General features: G+C 32.1%; 2 protein-coding genes and 1 long non-coding RNA gene across 3 annotated transcripts; 1 reads left to right on the forward strand and 2 right to left on the reverse strand.

Moving 5' to 3' along the window:
• Positions 1–12,680: 12,680 nt before the first annotated feature.
• Positions 12,681–14,919, reverse strand: LOC121121643 (uncharacterized). Its single transcript, XM_040716610.2, has 6 exons — positions 14,599–14,919; positions 14,224–14,441; positions 13,800–13,908; positions 13,492–13,596; positions 13,291–13,430; positions 12,681–13,225 (listed from the first exon to the last, which is right to left on the reverse strand). The coding sequence occupies exons 1-6, from the start codon at positions 14,851–14,853 to the stop codon at positions 12,745–12,747; spliced, it is 1,308 nt and encodes a 435-aa protein (XP_040572544.2). The 5' UTR covers positions 14,854–14,919; the 3' UTR covers positions 12,681–12,744.
• An 8,022-nt stretch (positions 14,920–22,941) lies between these two features.
• LOC139905946 (uncharacterized) lies at positions 22,942–25,947 on the forward strand. Its single transcript, XR_011781107.1, has 2 exons — positions 22,942–23,181; positions 23,233–25,947. It is a non-coding gene; the product is annotated as an uncharacterized lncRNA (long non-coding RNA).
• On the reverse strand, positions 24,613–27,068 carry LOC121121452 (nucleolar protein 9). Its single transcript, XM_040716386.2, has 4 exons — positions 26,703–27,068; positions 26,124–26,602; positions 25,596–26,056; positions 24,613–25,526 (listed from the first exon to the last, which is right to left on the reverse strand). The coding sequence occupies exons 1-4, from the start codon at positions 26,975–26,977 to the stop codon at positions 24,807–24,809; spliced, it is 1,935 nt and encodes a 644-aa protein (XP_040572320.1). The 5' UTR covers positions 26,978–27,068; the 3' UTR covers positions 24,613–24,806.
• Positions 27,069–27,502: the final 434 nt, after the last annotated feature.

Here is a 27,502-nt window from a genome sequence, read left to right on the forward strand (position 1 = left end):
GCTAATATGAGCGCACTCATTCTACGCTATTCTAATTCTATACCTCGGAGAGCGCTCTAGTATACTCTTTGTATACCTTAAGCATTTAATAGCCTCAAATAGGCATACTAGAAAATAGAAATACACATAAGTTATGTATATTTCTATTTTTATGTAACATCCTAAGTATAACATACATGTGAAATGAATAATGTTTATGGCCATTTTTGCGAATGTGCTTGATTGGTCCAAACTTATTTTTCTATAATTCCATGTAGTTTGTTCTAGCTAGTTTCAGGAAGACTTGTCTATCATAATAATGAAGTAAATACTATTTATAGCACTTATTATAGATTATAGATGTATTCCTGGGTCCCCTTTCCATAATATAGGTATATTACAAAATGCCGATTTACGGAGAGAAAAAAACTTGGATAAGGCGTGCGCGGAAGTCCAGAAGTGTTTTGGGGGTTCCCATAGAAATGCTGGATTTTCACTACTTAAATGGGGGAAATCAGTTTCATGTTATTTATATTTAAAGTACATGAATTCTTAGTCTTTTGGTCAGTATAAACAAAATTTCAATCTTTTGCTTTGTTTCATCGCACCATTTTCCGGAAAGTAAGTTATCTCACGATAGTCTTCAAAATTGTAAATAAAGTGTAATGGATCAAATAAAAGGTAAAATGGACGTTTAAACATTTATTTGGAAAGTATTTTGTAAAGTTTTCAAATAATCTCTATATGTCAAGTACAATAATTGTATCCCGACAAAAGTACCTTCAATCTTTATTACATCACAATATGAAAGTACATTGTCTTAATTTTTAACTTCTCTTTCTTTTTCAAAAATTATTAATTAGTATTTATCGACTGGAGAGCGTGGGAAGATGTATATAGTCGAATTTTATAGTGTACAATTCAATTGCAGGTATTTAAGAGTATCACCTTTTTGCACAATACTGTATTTTGTAATTCCTAAACATTTCATTAAATTCTCTTGATGTTTAAGAAAGTTGAGTTGTTTTATTGCAATATCATATTTTATTAGATCACTGATTTTGATGTGGGTAGTAATATAAACAGCAAGAAAAAAAGGCGTGAAATTTCGATGATAAATTTGTCATAACTTCCTTAATATTGAAGTTAGAGCCATGATTTTTGTATCCAAATTTGTTTTCACCATTATCTATCAGATAAAATAGGTTTAAAAAGGGGGAAAAATTGAATGAGTTAATGAGTATAATTATTATTGTCTTTGAGAGCGAATAAAATAAAATAAATATATATTGGAAAACTATGGTTCTAATTTTTAGACAATTATCAATTACTAAGTAAATTAATTACTTTTTTTTAAATGTCTCACAGCACACCATTTCCTAATCACTGTTTCTATATCCCCATTCATATCCTAATTTTATATCTAAATATTTAAGTAAAATTTGAATTTTATTTAAGAAACAATGATGAATTTTGGAGCCCAAATGGTCTCAGATTATGCATCACCAGGGCAGTAATGTTAGGATAAATTAAGAGGTAATAAATAATGTTTCAGGGGCGTCCGCAGGATTATATTTTGAGGAGTGTTTGGTTTTTAAAAAAAAATCAATAAAATTTAAAAAAATTGAAATTTTTTAGAAACAAATTTATTTTAACATTTATTTAAATGTATTAATTAATACACAGACCACATAAAGACATTTTATAATAAAACTGTTCATTAGTCAGTTTTTAATAAAACATGGGAAACTTTTTTAGACTAGTTGTGTAATTCTTCAATAATAAATTCGTAAGGTGCATGATCATGACGTTACTCAAATAAATAATTTGTCCCACACCCCCCTCCCATCTTGCAAATGCATCACAGGGCTGCTGGTCAGAGCCAAGTATTTAAGGTCGTATGGTTCAAGTTCGAGTTGCTTGTCTTTTCAGTATGAGTCCCTTTCGAATCTGAAGTTGTAGTTTAATGAGACTTAAGAGGGATCCGAGCCCTCTTATGTACAAGAGGCGTGTAATTTGGTCTAGAGGACCATGACTTCCACATTTTTTTAGAGGTTAGTGTTGTTCTATATTTATCATAATTTAATGATAGACTTTGCTATAATGATATCGACAAATCAATACTTTAGAAAGATTTTCCTCACTTAAATTTTACCTTCGATCAGTATTTGTCGTTTTAAACATACTAAATGACTGTTCAACGTCCACAATAGTAGTTGGAGCAAATTTGAAATAGGCGAGATCTTAAGGAGTCTTGTTAAACGGATGCATCTCGTCATCACCACCGCTGATTATACGTCAAATCTTTGTGCTGGTCGAGTAGAGGATCAGAAGAAGTTTAGAGATTATTAACTCGATTTGGTCATGGTGTTGTAGCTGTGATGGAATGGTTAACACCAGCCAATCTTCTCTATAAAATATTGAAGAAGTGATTTTTGCATTTTTTTCTGCCAGGCTAACAACCTGTTTACCCCAGAACAGCCATGGAATTAGGCCTATCGCGATATGCAATAAATCAATTAATTGCACAATGCATTAAAAGGAGGGATAATTTTCTCCCGGTTGTAATAAATTCCACTGGCACGCTTCAAAGTAATTAGATATCAAAAGTTTTTAATCTAGTGTATCTGCCCTCTCGTGGGATTGTTTTTTTTTTTGTCCCAACTAAATTCTTCAATGCAGGGTGCAGGGTTAGGCATTCAGTTGGTGATGGTTATTATTGGGTATGTTAAAGGATTTCATTTTTTTAGATTTGAAGGAGATAATTAATTTTACATGATGTTGATTTTTCTCCTGATTTCAGTGATGCCAGTATTTTAAATATTTATTCGATAGGAACGGATAGTACTTGCATTATTGTGCCTTATCATTATATAAGTTGAAAATGGTGTCAAAAAAACAATATTATTGCTTATTTCAATAATTTCTGGGGCAAATAATTGCACCGCAAAATATGTTATCGTGAAAGACCTACGTGGAATGGGTGCAGGGATATCTCAATCTCTCTTTTGCGGAATTATCATTTTCACTCTTCTCCTTAGATTTATTAGCAAAAAAGTATTATTCAAATCTGGACCTTTCCATTTCGAGTCAGAATTGAGTAGGTAATTATAGGTTAATTAATTGCTGTCTCATAATACCATACCATGGGTATTGATTTTTTTTAATGACAAATTCATTCTTTCATATGGAAAAGACCATCTCATTCAAAAATAAAATAACCCTTTTTTTAGGAGAAACATAAAATTATTACCAGTCATTACATAATTAATCTAAATTTTCCAACGGATATTTAACTTTTCCCTGCTCTAGTAATCAATGAAGGGAGGAGGGAGTTTATCAAGTGGCAATGGCTTCGATTATATGTATATCTAGGGTTGTAAATCCTATGTACTTTTTAGCTTGCAAGTTTTGTTGTTGTTTTTGGCAATTAAAACAGTGTATTTGATTTTATAAAGTTATTTTCATTTTTTTAAAACATGACGAGCGAACATCTAAGTATAAAGTGTAACCACGAGTGTATGAGCTCAGGAAAAAGGGAAAAAAAAGAAAGATAGGGATTTGTTTTGGAGTTATACATGTAATTTCCTCTTGGACTCAGAGTAGAATTTAGGATTGAAAACAGAATAATTCCTGCCTATGTCCTTCCTTGATACAGATTGGAAATAAAAATATACGAAGATATTCGAAAGAATTACTCCGATGTCGATCCTTGATTCTTCTTGAATCCGGTGTGTTTTTATCACTATAGATACTTTGCTCTAAGCAGAGCCTTATAAGTAGAGTTACGTCACCGGACTATCCGCTTTGACGATAGACTTCCTCATGTGCTTGAGTCACGGCCCAAAACATTCAAAATTTAATACTATATTTTAGGTAAAGAACTCTACAAAGGCAATATATTTTGTTAAAATACCCCAAGTATGCCCTCTTTTTGTGCGCCGTAGATTACAGGAATCGTTCTTGAGCTGAGGGGATGACACTTTTTTCAATTCCAATGGAAAAATTCCTAAAAATCCTAAAACTGAAATGAAATCTTTGGAAACCATAATATAGTTCTTTTGTGCTCTTAACATTTTGAAGAAATAAGGAATTCCAACTCTCAAGCCATTCCAACATTGTTTAAACATCTAAAGCCTAAAGTTCCAAGGCCCACCAAAAACTCCAACAAACCCATTTGCATTCGGGAGAACAATGCTGCTTCTAAGAAAATATAATAATTAAGGAAATCTCAATCAACTCTTTTATTTTGAATTTCAGGTAAAAAAAGATCTCCACAATTTCAGGATCATACATACTTTACTCCTTATTTGGAACCTCCTAATTCTGAAAATAGAGAAATAGACTTAGTGGACATGAATCTAATTTCATCAAGCATAGAAGATGAAACTTCTTATAATAATATATATATATTTATTTATTTATTTTTCATTAGTTACTTTATCTTTAGAAAATAATAATTGCATGTATTACAGATATTTATCCAGAAGTAAAACAACCAAAGAAAATAAATACCAACATATAAATCCAACTTGGAGTCTAAGAAGCAGAAATAAAGAAATTAAAGAAGAAGTTGAAGGAGAAAGATGTCAAAATTTGGGACGCAGAATCAAATTTTATGTATATAAAATGCACCTTACTTCGGTATTTAATTTAAACCATATAAAAATTGCAAGTCTTCACATTCCAAAATCCACCTTTGGTCTAATAAAACCATCGATAATTCACTTCAGTTAAGATTTGTTGAGGAACTATATGTTGTCCAATTAATCTATTGCGCCAAGAACTGTTTGGATCAATTTGCAAAAATTGTGGCTTTATTCGAATCTTATGTAAATCAAAATAAAAAAGTTCCAAACTCAATAACTGAATTAGCCGTTCCATTAATTAAAAAATTATTTTGTTAGTATTCATTTATTGTATTAAGTTCTTTTTATGCCATTTGATATATATCACAAGGGGGCGCTGAAACCTCGTGACGAAACTCTTCTTATAGGGCTCTGGCTCTAAGAAATAAAAATACAATGAGGGTGCGTGCCACGTAAAAAAATGTAGTTATAAATTATAATACAAAGAGTTGTCTAAAAACATTATATAAAAATGAATGAAATTTCGCTGTTTCATCACGTCGTATTAGAAAAAATTGTAAAGCTGTTCATATTATTATTTTATACTTGAGGAGAAAACAGTATCTAAGTATTGAGTAACTAGGTATAAGTGTGCACGTTAAAAACAGAATGTAACACTGAGAGTTTCTGGGGAAGTTATCTTATATATTATTCAAGCAAAGTTTTTCCGTTCTTTGACCCCAACTACTCCAAGCAATGACGGGTACTACTACTAGTTGCATATAATAAGGAAAATATCTTACATTTGAACATTCAGTTCAAGAATTACAAAATTGATTATAAAAATATCAATGAGTCGACGGTTGTTTTGAGGATAATTAATAGTTATTTATAGAATAAAAGTTAAAAAAAACTATTTTAATGAAAAGCACATTATAAAACTCTAGATATTATATAAATTTATCATTGGCCCTTCCGAGTCATTATTTAACAAGAAGGTATGACATCCAAAGTAGACCCTTGATTCACCTCTAACGAATCAATTGATTTGTAAATGCATTCAAAAATAAATCATTGCACGCAATACTTAAGTAAATTTATAAATATAATGATAAGTTCTATTATCCGTGATAAGTTAGTCTTTTAGAATGTACATAGTTGTCAAATAATAATGTAATCATTTCCTCTTGTGAGTTACAGAATTTTTTAATTTACGGAACTTTTCTCATGTCAACACTCAACCTCAAGTTTTTAATTCCTTAGACCTCAATTATTTTTGTAATCAAAATATATCAAACAAGTAGCTTGAATATGAGAAAATAAGACTTCTTGAATAAATTAATATATAAAATAGCCTTATTTATTCAATAGACATTACTTTTTTTCAAGATTAGGGAGTTCTAATCAACAATTAAAATAAATGTGTTTTTCATGCAAAAAAACCCTATAAAATATGCGTTTTATATTATATTTTAACGAGATATTATTCGTGCCAGTAGAAACTCTAGACATGTGAGCGTTAAGAATAACATAAATACTAAATAAATTGTATATTCTAATAATAATTATAATTTCAAATTTTGGGCTACTAAAAAAATAGTAATTAAAAATTTCAAGAATAAATTAAATGAAAATCTAATCTTAAGTCAGTCCATTATTTTGACCACATTCTAAATTATTGTTGTAACTAAGCAGACTGCTGAGAGGTAAAATAGTAACTCAGATGTTGTTAATAATTTATCTTTTCTATCAAAAAAAAAAAAAAATATTCCATTTTTTTTAAGATTACATAAATTAATTGTCATCTTAAGCTAGTCAGTAAGATACATTGAGTTTTGAGATATTGTCAATATCTGTTCGTCAACCTGAATATTCCATTGTGCCCTCAACAATTTCAGTGACGTTATATAATACTTTTTTAAGTGGCATTTTGTTCTTCTTCACTAATTTTTAAACTACTTGATTCGATTTTTTGATAACAAGTTATTAGGGCTGCATCGTTCTTCAACTCTGTCCTTAGTCTTTGCTCACAAATGTATATTTAAATATTTTCACCGACTCCAGTTTGAGTCCTCAGCTTAATTTGAGTTCATTTCAAGTCTATAATTACACTATAGTGTCCATAGTGTGAAGGTTCATATTGAGTTCAATATAAATTAGTTATAATAAATCATAGTGATGTGTGGAAATCTAATTTCATCGGTAGGAACTTGAGAATCGTGTTTAATAAATATATGTATAAGCTTTAGATATTTTTATAACATATATTATAAATAAACATTTTCATTCGTGTTTTTTTTTAAAGACAAGAATCACAGCTAGAAAGAAAATGAAGAAGAAAATGGTGTGGGGGAGAGGGGAGGGTTCAGCTAGCCTATTCATTTAAAATCTTAAGTATCCAAAAGTTTGGTTGTGATAATAAATGAAGAGGGAGCGAACGTTTTTTTATATTATCAGCCTGAAAAGGGGTTTTCTATTTTACAAAGTTGTTATTATTATTATTTTATTCTTGAAGACACCACAATAAGTATAAAGTAATCACAACAAGCTTGATCATGATTTTATCTTGTGTTATTAGCCAGCTATTTAGTGAGGTGTAATTTTTATTTTATTTTAATCTTTAAAATAGTAGAAGCATTGTCTTAGTTATGATAGAATGAATAAGTATGGTTAATATCTTAAAAACCCTTGCTTTCCTCTCTTTGATAGGGAGTTCTTTTCAAGCTTGTAGGAAATGAACAAAAGCGACATGGGGTCTTTACATAACGGACCAATAGTTGAGAACAGCTCGAAGCTGGGATGAAAGTGACAATGGAGTCTCCATGGAGACTCAAGATTTAATACTATTTTTATTGAGGAATTATGGAATCTTCAGAATACTTGTATTTGATTTAGTATTCCCTTGACCTCGGCATTCTACCCAATAATTGATTGAACAAATGCATGTGGTTATTATATAACTATATTCTAGAGGTGGTGAAAAGTCTTTATATGGCGACAAGTGGACTGCTCTTAATTTGTATGGTTGCTAAGTTAGAAGTATCTCTGATTTGTAACGAGTCATGTATTGATAAAGGGCTGTCGCCATTTCTTTTTTTAACATACGGTCTAGTCATATTTTCTACAACTCTAACTATAAGTATGATTCTGAATTTAAACTGCTCTAAGCAATAAATTTATAAGATGTAGTGAAAATTGAGCAACAATGAAGCTTTAAAAGTATTTTTACATAAATGTGTTTCTTTTCAGATACCCATAACAAATTTAAATGACTTTGACAAATGTACATCAGTTTATACTTCCAGAATCTAATTGTTATGCAAAACTAAATAGTAACAATAAAAACACAACACATCCATAAATAACTAAACATATACATTGTACAGAATATATGGAGGTATTAAGAAACTCGGTCTAGGCTGATTCTATAGATGAATTGTTGATGACTTGATGCGTGTTACAAAATTGTGAACTCGGGACAATAACGTCATATCCTGTTAAATGTGTTCCTAAATTAGTGATGGTAATCGAGAGCATTTTGGGTATATGTAAAAATATAAAAAAACTGAAAATCAATGGGTAACCCTTACAGTTTGAAGAATCTTTTGGAGGACAGCAGCTTTGCTGTCATGCCTTTAGTGCTAGATCAGCTACAAAACACATGTGACGTAAATAAAGAAGGACATAGAAATGAATTACTCCGATGTGGATCCTCAATTCTACTCTAAGTTTAGCAAGGACTTCCAATTATAGCTTTGCAACAAATCCTCAATGTTACACTCCCTCTTTTATGAGCACACAAAAATCTTAAATCAGGTTTTGAGTATAATTGAATGTAGTAGGAAAAAAAGTTCACTCCTCAAGAGTTGAATAATAATGAGAGCAGCTTAGAAAAAGAAAATTCACTCTTCAGATTCCAACTGAAAAAAAAACGAACGGGGTAATCGTAAGAATATACCCTATTTTTATCACAATGCATAATCATAGATGAAAATAATATTATCCACCCGTATGTTAAAAAAAAGAAACCGAAAATTAATGTTTTCATCCTGAAAATTTGAAGAATGTTTGGTAGAAGAGCAGCTCAGCTGTCATGACATTTTCTCAAATTAGCTATGAGATGATGGAAATCAACACAAACCTCACTCCGTATGTAGCAATGATATTGGGAGGAACTACTCTGATGTCGATCCTCAATTCTACTCTGAGTCCAACAAGGAGTTAGACTTATAACTCCGTAAAAAATCCTCAGTGTTACTTTTCGTCTGTCACGCAATACTGATTACTTAGCACTTCTAAGTTTTATATTCTCTCTTCAAGAATATAAGAAATATAGCAACAGCTTCGGAAAATAAATAAAAACATTTATTCCGGTAGGAACTACAAAAAACCATAATATTATTTTTTTTTGTCTATCGTTGTGCATAATTAAATCATATTTGTACCAAGATTAATAGAAATACAAGGTTATACCATAACGGGTGTACAATTGATGTTTGACTTCCACTACGCTTTTTAATATTGACGTCAAAATGTATAAGTGGTTCCGTGTTTTGTCAAAATATGTCTGCCTTGCCCAGCAGGGATTATGATACATCAAATTGAAAATTCTAGCACATGATGGTTTAACCTTGTATTTCTATTAACCTTGATTTGTACAAGTCATACATCTGGATAGGGCAGAAAATCTATCCATATATAGAGACCAAAAAAAAATCTGTCCGCATTTTGAAAAACGATTAAATTTCGGCTTAGGTTCTAATATTCCAAAACCTGATATCAAATTTTCTAACCAAATTTGTCTAGAAAAAATCACAGAAGCCCGAACAAAAAAAAATCAAATATGGGACTAAGTCTCAACAGTAGGCATATTTGTCAGCACGTTTTTTCACACTGCTATAGACACATTCTTATGATAAAAACAAATACCAACCTCTGTATTATATGTTTGTCTTTTTATGTTCTTAAGAAATCCAGTTCCTTTTCAATAATTTGGACTGATTAGAATGGAAGATAGAGGGAATCAATAAGTTTTGAACACATGAATTATTTTTCCATACTTTTTCAATGAAATGTTTGCCATAGTAAAAAAGATAAAAATATACATGTAGGTACCGGTATATGTATGGAATTAAGATTTCAGACTATATGTATGCTACGAATGTATATATTAAGTTTTAGTTTATAGTTGAAAGTGTAGCTATTATGATTTATTTCATTTGTAAAGTGTTTTTTTTTTTTTTCATTTTTGCACACAAAGTTAATGAGAGACATATTTCAGGCATATTTATAATTGAAATGTTGTCAAAAGATAACTTTATACGGTCACTCTTTTTTCAAAAGAAAAAAAACACATATTGTATCCAGGAGTAATATAGCAGAGAGGTCAAGGGGGTCGTGATGATTGATACAAATTGTGTGTATTTAAGGGCATGTTAAAAAAGTAACTGAAAATCAACAAGGTAACCTTGAGAATTTTAATAATATTATGCAGGAGAGTACCTTAGCTGTCATGACATTTCGTTAGATCAGCTATAATAAGCTGTGACGAGGGAGGAGGGTAAGAAGGAAGTAAACAAGGATTTTGGAAAGAATTATTCTACTCTGAGTCCAACAAAGACTTACAATTTTAACTCCGCAACAAATCCTCAATGCTACTATTTATCTTTTATGGACACAAATGAATTTTCATGTTGAATATAAATGAATGTAGTAGAGAAGGAAGTTCACCACTCCGGAGTTCAATAATAATGACAACAGCACAGGAAAATAAAATTACCAATTCCAAAAAAAGTGACGAGGTAAAAAATACACAGGATTTGCATCACTTGTCGTGACTAGGGATGCAAATCCAGGGAATGGTGTGTTTCTTTAGAATTGGTAATCTGAAGAAGGAATTTTCCTTACCTCAGCTGTTGTCATTAGAATTGAGGATCGACATCGGAGTAATTTTTGTCAATGTCCTTGTTTATTTCCTTTTCCCCCTCCTCCCTAGCCACAGCTGATTGGTGCTGGTCTAATGAATCGTCGTGACATGTATGCTGTTTTTCTCCAAAACAATTTTCAAATTTTCACGGTTACTATGTTGATTTTCGGTTTCATTTTTTTAAATAGGCCAAAATACAAACGATTTTCATCACTAGTCGTAACTCTCCCCTCCAACGCAGAATAATTTTATTGGACCGACATAATTTAGTCAAATTAAATGACAACATAGACTAAGGTAAAAAATATTAATAAGTCGATAATTTTCTCTTCCATTTATACACTCATCTACTGATTGTTCCCAATCTTCCGAAGCTTCCGACGGTCCTGATAAATATAAATGCAGCTAAAACAAAAAAAAAAATGCATGATGATAATATTTACGAGAATGTATGTAGTTAGGTTGATTTATTCAAACTATAGCGAGAATGTTTCAGAAGGAGCAGTACTCCAGTGGTTTACAATAACTTTTTCCGTAGATCTTGGAATGTATATATGGTCATAATTCATAAATGTAAAGTAGTGTTCCATAGAGGTTCTTCTTGGGTTATGCCCAAGGGAGGAGTGCAGGAAATTTTATTCCACCAAATATATACTTAACTTTTTTTAGAAAAGTAAGGTGAGATATCAGATTTTCACAGCTTAGATGTATATTGATCTTTGTTTATCCAGTTTTGACTCTTGTAGTACTCACAAAAGTATCTTCTAAGACTGTAATAGACTGCTGTAACTCTTTCAAGGAAGTTTAGCCTGATTTTTTAGAGATTATACCGAAAAGATAGGTGGCACACTGAACGCGTTATAGAAATTGGTGTATCCGAGACACAGTATTGAAAATATACACTTCAACTGGGGAAGTCTTAGAATGATTGAGACCCGGAATTATCGTGCAGAATTTGTATTAATATATGATAGGAATATAAAAGAAGTGATTAGATGAAAAAAAAGAAAAAAGAGTCAACGTCATTACTTACTCCATTCCTTCTAGAATTCCATGAGAAGTATATAAGGAAGGTGGAGACTCTTTTTTTGGTAGAGATAAATGTTATCTATACCCCAGCATTCTACCCGGTAACTTATTGGAGTTATCATCAATTTTAGGTTATTGGCAATAATCTAACGAACAACCGTACGCGGTTATTCCAATACTTTGTTCACACTACTCTAACCTTTTTCAAAACTACAACTACCCCGACAAAACAGTAAATAGTATACGGAACAATTGAATACAGTTTTTATGTCATTACTCAACCTCTCTCATAATTACAAAACAACAGCAAATCTGAGTACAGAGTACGTCCTTTCCGGAACAACTACTCTGGACTACTAAGGATGACTGGCTATAGTACAATAAGGGGGTTCAAAGGAACAACACACTACTTATGAGAAACATAGTTGAGCCCAAGACTGGTGCTCCCCTAGGACTAGAAGACTCATTAAAATGTCGTGTCAAGAGAATAATGTGTAATTTGTAAATTTGATACTCTCAATCCATTTCGAAGTATTTTTACTTCATTTCCCTCTCAGTGTATTCCCTCAAAAAAGTTGTTTTGGAAATAATACTTTTGATCCATTTTAAGATCACATTAAAGAACCACTCGTAAAAGTTTTTATGGATCAAATTAGTTGAGGAAGAACACAGATAAACAATTGGTTTTTTTTCTTAATCTAGGAATCAAATTTAACAAAAGGTGTTTTTCACAATATCATTTGTAAAAAGATACATCTTTTTTGTAAATGTTTGTTTCATTTTCTTATTTACTTTCCTAGATAAAATCTGACAAAATACATGTATTTAAAATAGTGAAGAAGTTGCCATGTTAATTGTTAAGCGTTCAATAGTTCCCATATTTTCTATTACTCTATGACAATTTTGTTTCGATGATCTAATTTTGATTTTTGTGTCGGTCCAAAGGTTAGTTCCCTAAAAAGTATTTCTTATAAATACATGTTATGACAACTCTTTTGAAAGTGAATGTTTGTACAATGAATAAGCAAAACAAAAAGCAGAAGAAAGCAACTTGCGCATTTGATCATTCAACTATTTCTTATGTGGGCGTCAAAAATACTAGCTGAACAATATTTCGAATATTTGATTTGATAAACTTCATATTTATAGATTTATGTAATAATACATTCAATGTAATATTAATTTTTGATTTATATTGTAAATATATATATTTCAAAATTAGAAAACATAAAATTAATAAAGTTAGAGAGTCATGAGGGATTCTTCATCCTTTTTAGATCCGTCCATCATGTTGAGCAAACATATTTCACGAATGGATTTTTTCGATGCATCCTTATTCGATTTAACACCAGAAATTTTAATATCATCTAGGAAGCTTAGCTTTGTGTTTGGCATGTTTTTGCAACCATATTCCGAGTATCTAAGTCTATTTGGATTATTCACTACAATATTCATAAGTTCTAATGAACTCTTAAGGAGTTTTTCATTTGAAATGAGGTCAAATTGAGGTACGTATTTTAAATATTCTTCTTGACTAAATTCTGTCCAAGGCATGAATTCGATTCCACGTTTTAAATATTTTTCTAACTCTTTCAGACTAGCACTCTGGCTCTGTTCTTTTCGAAAATTGTTTATCCATTCAAGTCTAATTTCAATGGGAATTTCTGCACCAGACTTATCGTCTATTTCACAGCAAGCCACACGATCCACTTGGTATAGAGACCTAGAATCAATTAATTACAATCCTAAAGCTGTATTAAATGTTGTATATGAAATGAAATCTTTTACCACCGGAGTAAGTTATTGAATATAATCAGAGGTTCACAGCTTCCACTTTCTCGTTTATTTAAAATCTCCTTTATACCTGCATGATCAATCCATACGAAGTTATCGTGCTCAAAGAGTTTTTCTTCCAAGCCTTCCATAATCTAATATAAGTGTCTGGATCATTATCATGTTTTAATTTATACTTATGAATGAAAATGATACCTTTAATACTTTTTGTTTAAGATGCTCCAATCCCATTTCATTGAATTGCATTGAGTAGTTAAGATCCCAAAAAACGGTATCCTCACACATGGTTTCGTCTAGGGTCTATTAATAATAGTGTATATTGTATAAAAGTTCTGTAACTAATTTTATATTTAAGATTCAAGCCTAAGGGTATTAAGGTCTCATGGTTTTGTCAAATGTTGTTTATTTTTTTGCCATGGTACCTTTTGCAAGTAAACCATCTGATTGATCCAATCTTAGAATTTAGATGCCACAGAATAAGACCCAAATGTACAAAAAATTACCTCAGATGTAATTTGGGACAAATGATCCATCTCTAAGGCTTTACTTGCGTGCCAAAGTCTCCATAGTAGATTCCGACTATATCCATGTTCATAATCACTTTTGAGGAACCTAATTATCAGAAATAGTGAACAATTTGAATAATATTTTACTGAATTCAAAAATATATTTTCTTTGTTATTTTTCATTAGATCTATTATAAATATTTAAATTCGTGAAAAAAAAAAAAATGAGTCATCGTTACTATAATTTATAGTTATGAACTACTATTGTCCCTGCCGTGCACTTAAAAACTATGCATTGCATTCTTTGTTACTATAATTTCTTGTCTACTTAGATATGTCAGCATAAAAACTTGAAAAAATTCCCCCGTAATTACTTTTCAATAGCCTAACTACACAAAATGTTAGACTTTGGACATATTACTTATCCTTGTAGATATATTCTAAAAGAGCCTCTGTAGCGATGGGAGGAATTCCATTCAGTTCTAGTCGCTCAGAGTCATAAGTTTTGGTTCGAGTAAGAGTAACATTTAGTTTAGGATTCAAATTGAGAACGATTTCTTTACTGGACTCTGATAATTCCATTTCGTATAAGATGTGATGAAGTACTGGACTGGCTGACCCAAGTAAGAATTTATGACTCTATAAATAAAATAATTATTATAATGAGGAGAGACAGTGTCAAAATGAGAATAAAACACGCTATAGTGAAGTATCTTTAGAAATGATAAAAATATAAGTTAGTCATTTTAGTAAATTGATATGAAAATGAAATATAGAAATTTAAAAAAATCCCTACATAGAAATCCTTTACTGTGTCTCCGAACCACCAGTTTTCATCTACAGATAATATCCCAATATCTGACATTTCTCGACTTCCAAAACATTTTTCTGATCGATTTCTGAGACATTTTTCCTTTCTTTGCCACAAGGAATCATCTTCTTGATAATAAGGCCATTCCTCTACGACCAAAGAGGAATTATCAGTATCAACAGGTGTAGTTCCACTCATCCTATCATCTAACCTAAAGTAGTTTAACCTTAAATTATACATTTTTCATATTATACATATATATTTAGACGAAATACATAGCTTTAGTAAACTTTTCCCTATAATACTCAAACATATTCTTACAGACGTATAACCAAATGTTACACTTTCGTTAAAATTCATGCTTATTGCTTATGAATATAAATCTTTCTTAAATAGTTACTTTATATACAGGGTGAGGACTCAAAAACTAGAATCCTCTAGCCTCAGTTCTAAAAGTTTGACAATTTTGTCGAAAGAACTGACAAAAACACACAACCGCACACAAGTCGATCCCAAGGAAATCTCGATCATTGTCAACGTGTTTCTGGCCACCGTCTACAACCGTGATGAGCAACTCCGATATTGTCACCGAGAAGCCTAGAAGCGGAGGCAATAACAGGAAGAGGAGTGTCAAGTTCGTGGTCATGGTCAAGGAGGAAATTGAGAAAGTCAACACGGACGTCTACAACAAGGTCCTCAGGTACCATGTTTTTCCATACTTGAAGAGCATGTTCTCCAGGGACAACTATGTGTTTACCCAAGACAGCACCCCGGCACAAACGTCCAAGAAGGTGCAGTATTTCTGCAGGGAAAACATGGCTGCTTTCTGGCTGGCAGACTTCTGATCTTTGTCCTCAGCCGACATGAACTTTTTTTTGCTTCAAAAGTTGGCCATAAAAATGGCTTAAAAATATGGAGAAGTGAAAACGGCTTTTAAAATTTTCTATTTTTTGAGTCCTCACCCTGTATATATATATTATTTTCTCCTTGATATACGTTATTAAAGACTCTAAAACTCATTACAAACAGCTATCAATCACATGTAGCTGGGATGATTTATCATCTTGCATCTTGTAATGCGTCAGGTCTTTTATTTCGTAAATGTCAAATTTAATTAATTCAATTTTTTTACTTTGTAACATGCTTTCGTAATTTATGTATATCTTATTTATAAGTATGACAAATATGTACCCACTATAAACATAGGTGTTTGTTCAATGTACAATGTTTGTACTCACATATTTTCTATGTCTCACTCGAATTTATAGTAGAACTAACCTTGAATATTTTGAAACATTGAGTTAAATAGACAAGCAATACTTGGGTTAATGAATGCAGTTTGGTCAAACAGGATTTTACTATAACACATAAGAAATTTAGTGTATATATTTTTTAGCTATTCAAAAAAAAATTCACAAAAAATTAGCTTTTATGGAAAATTAGTAAAGCAGTAGTTCCCAACTTGTGGGCTCGACACACATACAGGTGTGCGCGTCTAAAACTGAACACTCCTTTAAATTTTACGCCATGCACATATTCGTGACTTTACTGAGTTGAAACCAGTTTATACTTCGAGGCAAAGGTCTTGACTTGAGTTATAAACAAAACTCCAGCAAAATATAAATAGCAACAGTAAAACAACAGCCGATAATATGGAGAGACGTCGAGTCGCAATTTTGGAACTTTCCGCGCGGGGAAAAACTCCCACTGAAATTGCCAAGGTTCTGAACTGCAGCCGCACCACCGTTTACAGCGTGGTAGTCAAAGGGACTCCTGAGGCGTCCATAAGATCTAAGTAAAGGCTTCGAAGGTGGGCGAAATGGTAGCTGCCGTAAAAAAGTCTGTCCAGGACAAGAGAAGCAAGGTCAGCGGCCTCTCCAGGGAGTTCAACGTCAGCAGAAGGACCCTGGACCGGCTAGTTAAGAAAGATCGTGGCCTCTACAAGAGAACCCCTCGTCAAGCCCTCAAGGCGTAAAATTTAAAGGAGTGTGCAGTTTTAGACGCACACACCTGTACATTGGGGTTGTTAATTGATTTTGAAACGAATGCGGATATTATATAAAGCTGGATGAAAAAAGAATATTAAGGCAGATATATAAATTGAAACTGTCACACTAAATGTAACAGTTCTCTAAGTCACTCAACACAATGTCTGAGCCAGTATTAAACTTTTTTTTTTTTTAGCAACGCCACTGCTATTGTCCCTCCCACCAGTATTGCCAAATCAGCTGATTTATAACTAAATTTGGTAACATCTGGGCGATTTTTTTTGTAAGTATAGTAGAAATAGGCCATGTCCATGGCCAAATTCACAAAAAAAAAGTCTCGAAACAGGTATTCCCTTTCAATTGTTGTCAAGACTGCGGGGCGGAAGTAAAAGAGGTTTGAAGAAAGGTCATTCTTAACTCACAAGCATCAACAATTCCGAATGAATCGTTGCATTAGTATTTTTAATGACCTCAACTATCATGGCGACCGGGAGATTTTCTTATCCAATGAAGAATTTACAAAAAAATTAATGTAGCTATGAATTGGGGTCATTTCTTGATTGCCTTTTTAAAAATGGTTCGCAATATTTGAAAGACTGTGAACCACTGGCCTAATATCTACTGTAACTACTGTTATAATAGTTAATTTTATTGACCAATCATTAAATGAACAGCAATCAATCTCCAATATTTGCAAATTTGAGATCTTGAAAGAGTAACATTTGTAAGCAGAAACTTAAATATGTATATTAAAAACTTATTTTTATAAATCCTAATGAGGGATGTGAAAAATCAGTTGGAAAATTTTCGTGCAAAAAATTAGTACTCGGTTAGATCGTTTTTATAATTAATAAAATTCACATACTTTTTAATGACTAAGGTTAAAGGAAAGATGAAGCCGTGTCCCACTTCGAATAAGTGTGCCCTGCTCACTGAAACATTTATTATAGTATAAAAGTCAAGCAAAAGCAAAAAATAACACGCTGAAATAATAAAAAAAGGATATACGGACACAAAGAATTTTTATTGATACGCTCTTGAAAAATTTGTTGTGTTTAAGAAAACTTACATAGAGAGAGAGAGAGAGAGAAAGGATACAAAAATGAAAGCAGGCATGCGCTAGTCTGCGTGCAATTGATATTTTTCGTATTGTTTTGAGCAAGTATTAAAAAAAAAAAAAAAATACGAGTATCGCTTTCTTAATGATGCAATTGAACCTCAACATCTGCTTCCTGAATGATACAGATCATGGGCGTCCGCTGGGGTGGGTTGGAGGGGCTGTATTTACCCTATTTTTAATTTTATCCTTATGACTCAGAGTTATGTTTGAGCTGCTTGAAAAAGGGCGGAAATGTCTACTGGTCAAGTATGTACTTATTTTATTGAATGATTCTTTCTCTAAAAAGAATTATCGTGAGTATTGCATATTATTTGTGCATCCGTGAATCGTCTAATACAGCGTTTCCCAAAGTAGGGTTTGATGTTGGGGCGGCAGAGAAAAAAAGCGATCATTACATATTATTATATAAAAATAAAAATTGATCCACAAAATTTAAAAAATGTGATTACAACGTAGCAGCAATGAATATGTTAAATTTTACCCGGTTGAAAGGATGGACGTTATATGGAGATTGTATTATTGTACTTCATTATTGGTGCCTTTATATTTTATCCTATACTCAGTATCATATTAATCTCCAATGCAAAAAGACTACTTAGAATAAATAATCATCCTTTAATTAAAAATGTGGAATTACAAAAAGTAAGATCCATAAATTAAAACCCAAATTATCTACCCTAAAACATCAAACAAGTATGTATTTAAAGGACGTCCAGTAATTATAAAACTGTGTTAATATATTTTTTGTATCAATAATCTTTTATTTCTTTAACTATTTAAACCAAAATTCCCTGAGAGTCATAAAACTTATTTCTCTGTTGCTTTGAGAAAAGTGCAAGGCACGAAAACTATTGGAAATATGGTTTTAATCACTTCACAACAATCCACTAACGGTTTGCGTGCTTTCTAAACATATCTTTGCTGATATGGTAAGGCTTACACGATTGGGCAGTAAGAAAGATTATACACACAGTTGTACATAGGTCACCAAGTCAAATTATGAAGTTTATACCTCTCTCTAATAACTCAGTTCAAGGAAGAATATATTAAACGGCTGAAAAAATAGAAGATAAATTGTGCAGCATTATTGCTGCATCATAATTTAGCATAAATCCATTTTACTAGGAAATGAGCTTCTCGCTCATGTTTGTTTTTGTCAAAGATGAAGAGTTGGTTCAAGAAATGATATTTGTAAAGGAGAGTCGGTATTTGTTATCATTGTTAATTTTTTCAAAAAGAAAAATAACCCCCTTGCTAACATTTTTGCTGTACAATAGATGGTGTACCATCCATGATAGATCGTCATCGTTCCTTCATCAGTTTCTTGAAAAGCCGTATCTAGTATACTTCAGTGTTTTGTGCAATAGGCCGGCAGCATCTGGAAGTATAAAAATCTTAGTGGTCGACTTCACAGATCAATTAATATTATTATTACAGTAGTAAATAAGATCAAAGCACATTCCCTCAATTCCAGACTATTTCGATAGCTTGGTATTGATGAACAGTTTTGACGTTTATCCTATACGCAGAAGTTACATGTCTAACAAAGGGGAACTTCCTGAAACTTTTTTATTCTTTTTTCAACTCTTAAACTGTGCTCTGTGATGATCTAAAAACATCAAGGATAGCATTGCGTATTGTAAAATATATTCACAAAATTCAATTCAATTAATTTACAGTTGCAAGAAAATCATACCAATCATTTCTAAGCTAGATCTGTTATGTCAACCTTCCTATCTAAGTTTAAATGATTGAAACGATATTTATATCACCTTAAAGTGTATTCTGCTCTCCTGGAAGAGTTGCAAAGATACATATTTGGATGATATCAGGATTTTTATAGCTAATAGTACCAGACTGTGTTGTCAAACCATTCTTAGAAGTCAGCAGTGAGGAAAGAAGAGAGATAGAACAATAATGATTTTTAATCAAGAACGATGGGTACATTATATAAGTTTGGCCGCACGTTATACTTTCTCTTTCCATCTTGAAATTCGAGACAACGACAATGGATAGTTGAAATTCAATTATTGCAAACTGTTGAAAATAAAGAAATAACTTCACAAAGCGAAGAATATATTATTGGATTAGGAGAAGAGGGATCTCTCCTAATTCGATATATTCGGAGAGTTAGCACTTTGGGGGATCATGAAAGTAAATGGAAGGTCACATTATGTGGAGGAGGTTATCTGTGGACAGGAGATCACATCTAATTAAGTAAATTTTTTTCGTCCATTTTTTGAAAATCACTACACTTCCTCGATTTAAACGAATTTCAAACAGAAAGAAATAGGCTGATCTAAGTGCAAGTTGGTGTGTGTTCTTCCAAGAGATACTTAGCTACTAATTAAACATAACCTCTTTACACGCCAGTAATGTCATCTCTCGGACTTTGAACGGACTTTTCAAACGACCCTCGTATAAAAATAAAAAGGGGACTTTACATTTAGCGAACATAAGTTGCACTTATATTTAATAGCATGAACTCAGCCTTCTTAATATAGATTTTAAAAAGAAAAACAATTACAAGATTATACAATCTTATATATTAATAATATTACACAACTTAAAAGTATATTTATTGTTAAGGTGAAAAAAGAAATTGAATGCGTGAAAATAAAAAGAATGTTTATAAATTACGTCAAACAGAGAAAGTTCCGTATTATCTTGATAAAAGCATATTGTCATTTGTTCAATCAGATATTTATGATGATATTACAACATTATTTTTTGGCATTTATAGTATTTCTAAATGAGAGCAACCTTATAAAAAATAGTTGCATTGTTTTTTTTACTAACAGGGTAAGTTTTTCCATTAAGATAAATGAGCAGAATCCTTTTCTTTCTCTTTTTTTAAAATTTAATTTCAGATTTTTGTTTTGTTTTTTACAAAATTAATTTCAAATCCAATTTTTTTCGCGTCCTTTCAAATGACCCTAGATACAAACAAGGCCGTTACAATGATTTTTCTATAAATATACAATGTACATACAATTTGATATACAATAATTACTTCGAATTTTTTTTTAAATTTTATATTTGGAACTTAATTGTTGAAATGTTTTTGTAAAAAATTTAATATTTGAAATTTTTTGTAACAGCTGTGGATTTTTGAATTTTTTTTCCAATAAAAAATTTATTTTTTAAGAATAGCTATGGATTTTAAGATTTTTGTAAACACTTGAGGTTGTGTATATTTTTTTTCCAAAAAGAATAATTTTTTAAAAATAGCTATGGATTTTTGATTTTTTTTAAATTTAGTACTTGAAATTTAATTTTTGAAATGACAATTTTTAATTTTTTTGAACAAATTTAATTTTTGAAATACAGCTGCGGCGGATTTTTGAAATGTAAATTTTTCAAAATTTTTTTCGAACAAATTTAATTTTTGAAATTTTGCAAATTTTTTGAACAATTTTTTCGAACAAATTTAATTTTTTGTGAACTGTAAATTTTGAAATTTATTTTAAAAAAATATTTTTTTGAGTTTAACGATGGATTTTTGAATTTTTTTTCAAAAAAATTGCTAGAATTTTTGAAAGGTTTTTCAAAAAAAAAAAAACGCCTAAAAAAAATATATATATTTATATATAATCCTGCGGACGCCCCTGCATTTTAACTAGGGACTTTCAAAATTATATGATAAATATCTTATTGATATAAAAAGATAACAAAATTATAAAAAAATTGCTGACTTATTTACAAATAGGTATGAAGAAAGTCTTTGTAAAAAATAAAATATCAGAGTTCTATAAATACAAGATGTAGTAAAAAAAAACATGCAGGAATTAATGTACAGTTATACTTATTATTATAAAATATTTCCTACAACATTTGTTGTTCTCACCTCATAATTTAAGTTTAAATACCATATTTATGCAAATAAATGAATGTTGAGTTACGATAATGATTCATACTCAAAATATTCACTAAAAGTAAAAAAGCTTTAAAATATTTCCTGAGTTATGTAGTTCTAAAAACATTTACAATACAAACTCTCTTTAATTATATAAAAAACCCACCTTAGGTTTTAGATTAAAATTTAATTAATACGATAGGACATACTTCCCATTGACCTTTTCTTGAAATGGTTGCCCTTATCGATTCAAATGAATTCAGTATCAGACTGGGTAGTACTTGAGAGCAAACTTGGACTCAAAATCAGGTCAAAGACGAAATTTAATAACTCAAAAATTACAATTATCCGTGTAATTGTCTATATGGCATCCTAGGAGTCTAATATTTAATGTTAATACTTAAAAAAAGATAAAGTCAGACTCTTTAAATGAATTTTTCAGGTCAATTATATTATGAAAATTGGAAAACAACATTACTTGTCTAGGAGATAATAGAGTTTCTAAGCTTAGTTATACAAAACTGAAAACTTGAGTTACGACAATGTGTCTCTCACTTCATAAGGTGGACTTGAATACCTCTAATTTCACTAATATAATTATTGCCGATCTGAAACAGCGGCCGTTATCAAGGAGAATCTCGTTAGGTGGGCTTAATTCACTAAATATCTGGTTTATCATCCTCGTTATCTCCTCCTCACTTTCTCTCACTACCTCCCTCCACACGGCAAAACGACTCGGGGTCCACAATCAATAACAGTGAGAAACTTCTTCCCTTCCTAAGGAGTAATGTCTATAGTCAAACGTTTCCAGTCCCCGTCAACACCAAGATCCCCTCTGACTGTTGTGATTGGGTGTGGATCTATGCTTTGGCAGTTCTTGCATTCCTTCAGGACGTTTTCCACTTGCCTTGCTTCGTAACTTTTGGGTCAACCTTCCTCGCAAAATGTAGAGTTACTTCTGCTCCCCAGTGATGCTTCTCGTGGATTTTCTTCAGCCTTTCTGTACATACAGGTGCATCATATGGTTTGCAAGATCGAACGATCCACTCCTTCGGCACTCTCATTAACACGTCTGCTCGGTTCTTGGTTGTCGATACGAGTTGCACTCCCCAAGACACGTTGTAGGAATGGAAGGTTTCCATTAAAATAGCAAGCCGCCTTTTCACAAGCATCTCTAACAGAATGGATACTTTTACTTCTTATCCTATTTCAGGGACGAGGATAACCAGGCAAACACTGAAGCTGAAACCGTAAAAATCTTTAGTTGCCTTAAATCCCATTTAACCTTTCAACACGGCTGTGAGCTCTGCGAGGTTGATGTGATTGCCATCTTTTTTCTTTCGAAGCCATGCTCCGTCTTCAATAGTACTGCCATTCTTCGTCTAAACCAGTCCGTATGCAATCGAACTTGCGTCACACCACAACTCAAACTTTCCTTCGTGAGCCACAGTCCACTTTCCTTTGACCGGATCATCCTTCTTAACGCGACCGACAACCTCCTCAAGCAGTTTCACTGATAGGGACCCTGAATCATCTTCCCAAGCTTCTGCTTGACAACACCTCTTGATGAAGCTTGCAGCAGTCCTCGACCACCCAGCAACCAGGTAATGTCCAACTAACCTCCCACACATTGAAAAAAGTTCCCCTTTCGTTAGCCCGTTGGATCTAATGGCGAACTCATCTCCTTCAGATCTTCTCAAGTAAAGTTCGTTTCTTCCCCAATATATCCAGTAAACTTTCTCTTCTTAATGCGTCCGTTGCAAATTAATCCGGCAGCCGCCACTCCGCTAAAGCGGTAAGTATCGTACGTTTCGTCATTATGTAGAGCCACAAACATTTCTTTAGCGAACTCACTCCATTCCTCAACTTCAAAATATTCAACTAAGCCGGAGACCGAATCTCCGACCGTTATCATCATACCATAAGAATTAAACTTATCTCTATCTAGTAATGCAATCATCCTTTCATTATCATTCTCCTGTTCTTCAGTAAACCCAAACTCTCCACGGCGATCGGGCCCACAGCTCTCGTCTTCAGTCATAGTACTTACGCCTAAAGTATCATTAAATCGGTCATCCGTATCGCTCTGCGCCTGCATTTCAACGTTAAGTGCTATTATCGTATATAGTACCATTATGGTACGCAGAACTGTACATGTAAACGTTCTTTTGCCTCCTAACAAACATACATCTATTCGATGGCTGCTTCATGGTGTGCACCACACTTCCCTCAAATATGAGTCCGCCCATTTCTTCCGGTAAATTTGAATGTGTCCCAGACCCCGTAATGAAGATAACGTTTACATTTCAGTGGCAATCGCCAATTAAGATGCTTCTGCCAATTCTAGTTAGTTTGTAATAGCGGAACGAACCGCTAGCCTCCTCGATGCAGTAGCGCTAGATATAGGGATCGTAGGCGCGGTTCCCTGGCGCCTAGGTGGGTTCACATAACCGCCCCGGGGCCGCGAGTTAATCACCCCCCCCTATTGCTCTGCATCCTCGCGAAGAGTCTGATGAATTCTCTTTCACGTTCATGTTAATCAATCTTCCTCTCCTACAGGGCGCTGAACCGAGCCACATAATCAAAGATTGATTTAAAGAGAAACATATATATAAACAGACAGTCTTCAGTAGACGACAAAAGACAAATACGTATGTATATTGTGAGGCAAAAATAATCATATTTGAGTTAACACATGCCTACAAATTAATTAGAAAGAGTATTTATAAGTAGATTTTTCCCTAATTAACGTCCAATCATATGTATTTTTAGCTTCTATTTTTCCTAAGGGCGGAAGAAATACCTTGATCATACATGTTATTACAATATGCGTATGGGAAAGCATACATTCCTTTAAAATGACATAAGCTAATAGCGATGAAAAAAGCACACTGAAAATAAATTATGCTAAAAAATTCAATCCATCTGCAGGTTATATCTCCTACTCTCAATTGAAAATTATTCTCAAAGCGAACGCTGAAACTCTATATCCAAACACAAAAAAGGAAATATTTGAAATGAAATATACAATAAAATTAACTTTCTAATTATATTTAACCTTTTTACCATAGATGTAACGTATCGACCTTATTTATTTATATGAAGACTATCCACATCTTTTACATAGCCATAGGTATATGTAGTAAAAAAATAATTAAAATCGAGATATTTCATATTCGTATAAGAAAGATATTAAAAAAAAAACAATGTTTCCAAATTAGAACTATCACTAAAGATCGTCCAAATACGACTTGGTAGCTTTTTTGGATGATTTGTGTTTCTTTTTTTCTGTGAGTTGAGACTCGCTGTCCCCTTCTTTGTCTTTAATATCAAGTCCTCTTTTAAGATCATTTTGGGATGTACTTTCCTTTTCTATACCCAAAATATCATTGAATAGCTCACGTTTCTTTTCTTTTGCCGATATTCCCGATTTCCATTCCGAATAATTCCTCTTATATGTTACTAGATTCAAATTATTATGAATGAATTGCCCATATGTATTGGATTTCAGCAAATTCGCTTCCTTTGATAGCTCAGCAGCTATTATATCTCGTCCTTTTGCAGAAGATCCTTTCCAAATTGCATCAAAGCTTCTAGAGCCAAATTTACTGCAACACAGTAATCTCATGTGTCCTTGAAGCGCTTTTATCAATCCATCTCTACTTTTCTCACCAATACTTTTACTACTCATGAATACATCTGTGATATGGCATCCCTTTGGATCTGATAATAAACTTCTTAAATCAATACTGTCCATAGATAGTAAGGAATTGACGGTTTTAATAGGTTTGTTGAATTTTAAAAGTTCTTGGATAATTTGGGAACCAGCTTTGTTGATACTTTTTTCAGGATTTTCGCTTTCTTTCTTGTTATCAAGATATGCTAAAACTGACACAATTTTATTTTGATTCGATGACTGATCATAGATACCTAATGCTTTCATGAGAGCCTATGAAATATAGAGTATGTAACTAACATAATATGTAGACATTTATTAGTTTTAAATAACCAAACTTACGACACTAAAATGAGACTGTTTGGCCGAAAGTCGATTACATGCTTGAGCTAGGACCACTATTATTTGATACTGATTTGACTCAACTATAATGGTCCTCAGTCTATGATCAAATTCATTTTCGTATAATGTTTCAAATCGCTCTTTGTCACTACATGAACTTAACAACTTTTGAAGAAGGAAGTTACAATTGGGATCATCGATCATTTCAGAAAATTTCCCGTCTAAAAAGCGATCATAAAGTTTTTGAAAAGCCTTAGGAAAATGTTCATTAGTCACAGAAATTAGCATCTCCAGTAATTGTGCCATGGCAACATTTTCAAATGTGAAATTTTCATTCGTATCAAACACACACTTCAATAAAAACTTGACCATTACTTTACAATTGCCTAAGTCATATTTACTCAGCGTATACAGTAAACTCTGTATGATACTAGAAAGTACACAACTATCCCAAAGTCTATCTAAAAATAAAGAAATTAAAATATAATTATTAATTCATTTATTAATAAAAAAGCAGGGATTACGAACCTTTCAACTGTTCAAAGTTTTCTATTTTACTTATCATCCCCTCCATCGACTCTTGAAATCCATCATTTCCCTCAGTAGCAAAGGAATACTCTTTATTTGTCTTTACTTTGCTCCCTTGCTCAATAGCATGTTTACTCCTGTGAAATTCTTGAGGTATAGTTACACCCGTGAGACACTGAAAAGTAGTTTTGAGAATATGTGATGCATACAAGTCTTCCGCAAAGAAGTCAAAGTTATTGATTGCAAATTTTGAAACTTTGGACACCCAAAGAGATCGATAATGAAATGATTCATCATCAAGAGAAGATCCTTTAAATGAACAAAGAAATAGTAACTTTTCTAGAACATGACTTCCAAAAGGATCTGACATCATGACTCGCATATCCTTCGTGAGTGCTTCCATAAAGCGTTCAGTGATACGGAAATCTTCTACTTCTGGGAGTAAGGTCTCAATCACTCTAGATCCAAGTTGATTACAACTACAGGAGGAATAGACAGAAGACGATTAACATAATACAATAGTCAATATTAAATAATCATGCTTTAGATGGATAATAATTATAAATATTTAATTAATACCAAATATCAACTTCTTTATCTTCAGTTTGTTCGAAAACGTTGGTAATAAAAACAACCTTTTCCTCAGAGGACTCAAATGGCTGATTATTTAGGGTTTCGAGAACACGAAGGAGATAATTATACGAATCCGAGTCAATGGAACGTCCTTTTCCATAACGACCTTGCTTACCAAACTTCTTAGCTTTTTGAAAAAAAGACCTTTTTTTCTTCTTCTTTCGAAAGCCTTCATCACCTTCATTTCGATACGACTCTTCCGAGTTTCCAAACTCCGTCATTACGAATACGGAATATAAATATAATATTTACTCACGTGTTGTTACTAATAAATATTGTATTATTATTATTTATTTTGGAGAAAAAACAAGAACTCAATGTTTACAAATAGTCACAATATCGCAACCTCGAATATATCTTTCTATGTATTCTTCTATATATTAAGGTAGATTGATCTTGTTCAATTCATTCGAGTATATAATATAAATCACTATTCGACATTGATATGTCATTATAATTATAAAATAATTTAATTTACGCTATACTTAAGTACTAAACTATAGAGAATATTTTTTGTATCTTAGGCTTTATATTATAACTATATTTGAATTTGTGTTGGCTACAATATTATAATATTGGGTTGACTGATAAGAAATCAAAAAATAGCACATAAGGGGTTCCCTCACATTGTCTTATTACACATACATATATTATTTCTCAAAATGTTTTATAATACATTTTCATGGGACGTCAGCATTGTTGCTATCGACCATTTTGAGGGCCTAAACAACCAAGTTTCATAAGAA

This window comes from Lepeophtheirus salmonis, chromosome 7 (genome assembly GCF_016086655.4).
Source record: "Lepeophtheirus salmonis chromosome 7, UVic_Lsal_1.4, whole genome shotgun sequence".
Taxonomy (NCBI): domain Eukaryota; kingdom Metazoa; phylum Arthropoda; class Copepoda; order Siphonostomatoida; family Caligidae; genus Lepeophtheirus; species Lepeophtheirus salmonis.